The following is a 4,366-nucleotide window of genomic DNA, read 5'->3' as shown; positions in this document are numbered from 1 at the left end:
GTTCGAGACGCGTCGGAGACGGGTTCGAGACGCGTCGGAGACGGGTTTGAGACGACCACAGCAAAGTGAAGACGCAGAGATGCCTGTGACGACTCGGGACTACTTTAGAGAAGCTTTGCACAAATTTGAGACGACTTCTAGACGAGTCACTTTACGTTGTCAGTTTTATTGAACATGTTCATATCTCTGGCAACAAGACTGCAGACCTTGTGTTGTGTGACGTTTTCTGCCTCCTTTGCAAATGCCATTAGCCAACGAGTCTCCAGCAGCCGCAGCCCGGTGCAACGTCGCTTTCAGAGTGTCCTGTCGTCAATATGTACAGTGAGTACCGTTCACGTTTTCCTGGGAACGCTTCCCTTCAGCTTTTTGCCTTTATGAGTGTAGTATATCGGGACTGCACGCTGGAGTTATGGTGACGTTAACTTTTCAGTTCGGTTTTTAAATTTGGGATTTGAGTTCATCCATAGCTGGTTCTGTACTGCATGTTTGACCAGTACCGGAGTGTAGCATATAGTTCGCATATATGCAACCCACCCGTTTGTGAGGAACACCGACGCTTTTATTTTACGCACGCCCCAAAACTGAAAGCGTATTTGCCTTAAAGTGGGATTATTTCTATTGTCAGGTATTTATAGAAAATCTGCTTTTTTTTTAATTCTGCTGTTACGTTTGGTGTACCGCTCGGAAACCGTTCAGGGTCGTTACGTTTTGTCTCGTTTCCTTCAGACACCAGAGCATTTATTTATTTGTAGAAACGAGCAGGAATTAGACGGTACGTGTCGGAACGTGCGCTCTGCTGCTGGTATTTAGGAATTCTTGCCGTAGATTATATTTAGATGCTCTATTGTACAGATTTTATTTTTAACCTCAAGAAACGAGGTTTAGATGATCCATTAACCGTCGGGGGCAGAATAATGAAAATCAAGACGAACCATGACCGTGTTTTTGAGTGTTGTCGTGTTTATATCCAGAGGTAAAGGTCAGCTGTTTCCTGTTTTGTTTTCGTCACTCCACCAGCAGGTAAGATATTATTTTTCTGGTTGAAACAGTTTCGGCTGCTGATGGTCGGAGGTGGTTTTTAAGTTTTCACACTGGAGCGTTGTATCATTCCTGGTTCTTCTGTCCAAACGCTGACGTCATAATTTGCTGAGTCTTTTCGTTACGACTTTTATTTGCACTGTAAAAGCACATTTTTCCTCCGAGCACTGGCGTTCACGTTGTCGTCATGTCCTCCTCCATATGACTGTTTTCAGTGTATTGTATACTAAAATATTCTATTTATTATCTCCTGTGGGTGTGTTTAATAAAAAGTGCATTTTACACGTCGTCTCGAGAAGCTCCTTTGGAATAAAAAAAACAAAACGTTAAATAAAGTAAGAACTCGTTAGTTTTGGTCTGCAGCAAAATACTTTAATAGAAAATGACAATAATTAAGAAGTTGCATTTAATATACAAAAAGTTGAACTGAACTAAAGTCCCATGAAAAACTTTATTACAAACTGTTTCGTGAAAGAAAAGCGGCAGCTCCGTCACGGCTCGTTGCCGTTGACGCTCCTGTGCTGCTCCAGCCGACTCCTGCGCAGCGTCTCCATGTGTTTGGCTCGAGCCCAGACGTCCCGGGACAGAGACGTCTGTCCCAGGCTCAGAGACAACAACCTGCGGACAAACTCCGTCAGCAACAACTCGCCTCCCATTAGATTAGAGCGTCGCACGTGTTGTCGGAAAGCGAACGCGTTTAGCATCGTGAAATTGATCCGAATGTTTCAAAGACGGACACGTCTGGTCGTTCAAGGTTCAGAGAAGATGTGAAAACATGATGAAGCTACGGTGGCTCTGCTGGGACAAAAGGCAGCAGCTGCCGACTCTCTGGCACTTCAGCCGTTTTAAAACGAGGTTCTACAGAAAGGTTATGAACGTCCTACCTGCAGCAGATGATGTTCACGTCCAACAAGCTAAAATTGAAGTGGATCACCGAGTTTTAAAACTCAATCTTTAACATTTTACAACCAGACGTGAAAGGTTTTAATGTTTTTAACTTTTACACGAGCATTAGTTTATTAGAGATCTCTTCAAAATAATTGTTCTGCTTTAGCTACCAGCTCTGTCCTAACCTGCCCTTTCCTGCTTTTAGCTACTTTCACTTGTAGCTAAAGTTTCACTACGTTTAGTTCTTGGCTAACGTTCTGCATATTTAAATTACTTTCAGCTTCCAGTCAGTCTTTATACATTTAGCTTTTAGATAACCTTCATTGTTATTTAAACTTTTAGCTAATGTTCAGCTACCTACATCTTTTACTCAGCTTTAAAAAAAAGTTTAGTTACTTTTAACTTTTGCTGCTTTCAGGTTTCAACTTACCTTTTGCTACTTTAAGCTTCTAATGTTTTGTAGCATTTAGCTTTAAGCTAATGCTCTGCTTCTTTTAGCTTTAGCTCAGTTTCAGCTTCTTCAGCCGTCCTTCAGCTTGTTATTCATAACTTCCACTGGAACCCACTTCAAAATGGCTGAACTGTCCCTTTTAGAGGCTGAATGAAACTAACATTCAGGTTTAGGGGCGGGTGACGATTCAGCTCACCTGGCCACGACGAGCATCCTGTGGAGGTCCTCGGCCGAAACACCCTGGGGGTCGTCCTTCCTCATGTCCACAAAGTCATCTTCAACCGACTGAGGAGGCACAAAGACGAGAGCTTTAAAGAAAACCTGTCTCCTGCTGACGAGGACAAACGTGGGACGGGATCCTCGGACCGTCGGGTCTCACCTTCGTCACTTCGTCCGGGATGCTGTAGTCCAGCAGCCGGGCGGCGCTCAGGTACATCCTGAACTTGTTGAGCTGCGACGAGGCCTGCGGACCCTGGACGCCGCTGACGTACTCCTCCACGGTGAACGGGGCCACTTGAGGCTGGAGGTGGACGCGACAATCGGACTGAGGAGACAGAGGACAGCCGCTCTGAGACACGGGGACGTCCTGCATCAAAGTGTTGACATAAAACTGGTTCCGGCCTCGCTGCCTCCACCGGACCTCAGAGGTCCAGCTGCTGTTCGGTGGGACCGCCTTTAACAGAGCAGCAGCTCTGGAGACAGGTGTGTGCTGGCACAACACCAAGGCGGAAAGACATCAGCAATGACCTCCGAGAAGCAGCTGTTGGTGCCCGTTAATCTGGGAGGGGTCAAAGGTCATTTCCAAACTCGTCCATCGTTCTACAGAGATTATTCACAAGTTTAAATACAGCTGTCAATCTTGACAGCAGATTCACCCTGAAGGTCAGACAGTGCAGAGACTGCAGGTCAAAGGTCATGACCTGTCTAAAAACATGGCAGCACCACTGAGGTTTGTAAAGTTTCATATGAAGGACCCACAAGACTTCTGTACCAGAACCAGACCAGAGGTCAGATGTTTACCCAGAATGCACTGCAGCAAACAGCTGTCAGCACGAGGGTGGAGGCTGATGGTTCGGGCTCCTGTCAGTCACTGGGTGGACCAGGAGACCAAAGGGTTCTGGAGTCCCAACAGCTGAAACTTGGACCAAACTGGGTCCAACAGAACCATGATCCCAAACCCAGCAGCTGACTTACAACAGAACGGGTCAGAAAAAACAGAACCAAGGTACAGTCAGAGTCCAGAACCTCAACCTGACTGATGCTGTGGTGGACCTTCAGAGAGCTGAGCAGAACTCCTCCAGAACCATGAGGCCAGTACTGGAAACCACAGGGGGTTCTGCAACTGTAGGAGGTTCTACAGCTGCTGGGTCAGAACTGGAAACCGGTTTAGTTTAAACGACTCAGGATTCTGATGTTTTTCAGAACCGGGTCAGACCTGTGGGTTCGGGCAGAAAAACCTTCAGGTCCAAGAGGAGCTCAGGCACCGCGAGACGTTTGACCTCACAGCCGACAGTCTGGACTTCTGCGGAGCCGTGGGCGGCGCTCTGCTGCATGACGGCGCCCGGCTGTTGCCATAGCAACTCATCAGAGCCGCTGCCACGAATAGCACGCGGCGCATTCCTCAGGCGACGGAGCGACGTGCCAGCTGGGGGGTGTGGGTCTGAACGGCAGCTGGGGTGTCGCCTGACCACGGCTGGAAACCCAACCCTTCCATGGCCACGCCCAGGGGGCGGGGCTTCATATAGGAGGGAGGGGGTCCCTGCAGCCCGGCTCATTCAGTCTTTGCTCTCACCGGCAGCAGCGAGCGGCCCTCGGACACCACGAGCACGTTGATGTTGCAGGGGAACTCCATCTGATGGTAGTTGAAGTCGTAATCGACCTTCTGCCACGAGATCACGTTCCCCAGAGCCGTCACGTTACGCACACCTGCAACACACACACACAGGTGTCAGCGTCACGTCACACACACCTGCAACACACACACACACA

The 4,366-nt window shown here is 48.1% G+C and overlaps 1 protein-coding gene across 2 annotated transcripts in view; it reads right to left on the bottom strand.

Moving 5' to 3' along the window:
- Positions 1 to 1,398: 1,398 nt before the first annotated feature.
- The window catches only part of LOC119417546 (minichromosome maintenance complex binding protein), an 11,098-nt gene continuing 8,130 nt past the window's right edge, over positions 1,399 to 4,366 (bottom strand). For both annotated transcript variants that reach the window (XM_037684781.1, XM_037684790.1), the window contains 4 exons: positions 4,170 to 4,303; positions 2,757 to 2,921; positions 2,574 to 2,662; positions 1,399 to 1,656 (listed from right to left, as the gene is read on the bottom strand). In XM_037684781.1, the coding sequence (XP_037540709.1) occupies positions 1,530 to 1,656; positions 2,574 to 2,662; positions 2,757 to 2,921; positions 4,170 to 4,303 (515 nt within the window). In that variant the 3' untranslated portion in view covers positions 1,399 to 1,529. The remainder of the gene's footprint in view (positions 1,657 to 2,573; positions 2,663 to 2,756; positions 2,922 to 4,169; positions 4,304 to 4,366) is intronic.

The sequence above is a fragment of the Nematolebias whitei genome, chromosome 1 (genome assembly GCF_014905685.2).
Source record: "Nematolebias whitei isolate Nwh7 chromosome 1, NemWhi1, whole genome shotgun sequence".
Classification (NCBI taxonomy): domain Eukaryota; kingdom Metazoa; phylum Chordata; class Actinopteri; order Cyprinodontiformes; family Rivulidae; genus Nematolebias; species Nematolebias whitei.
This window is presented reverse-complemented; position numbering and strand designations above follow the sequence as displayed.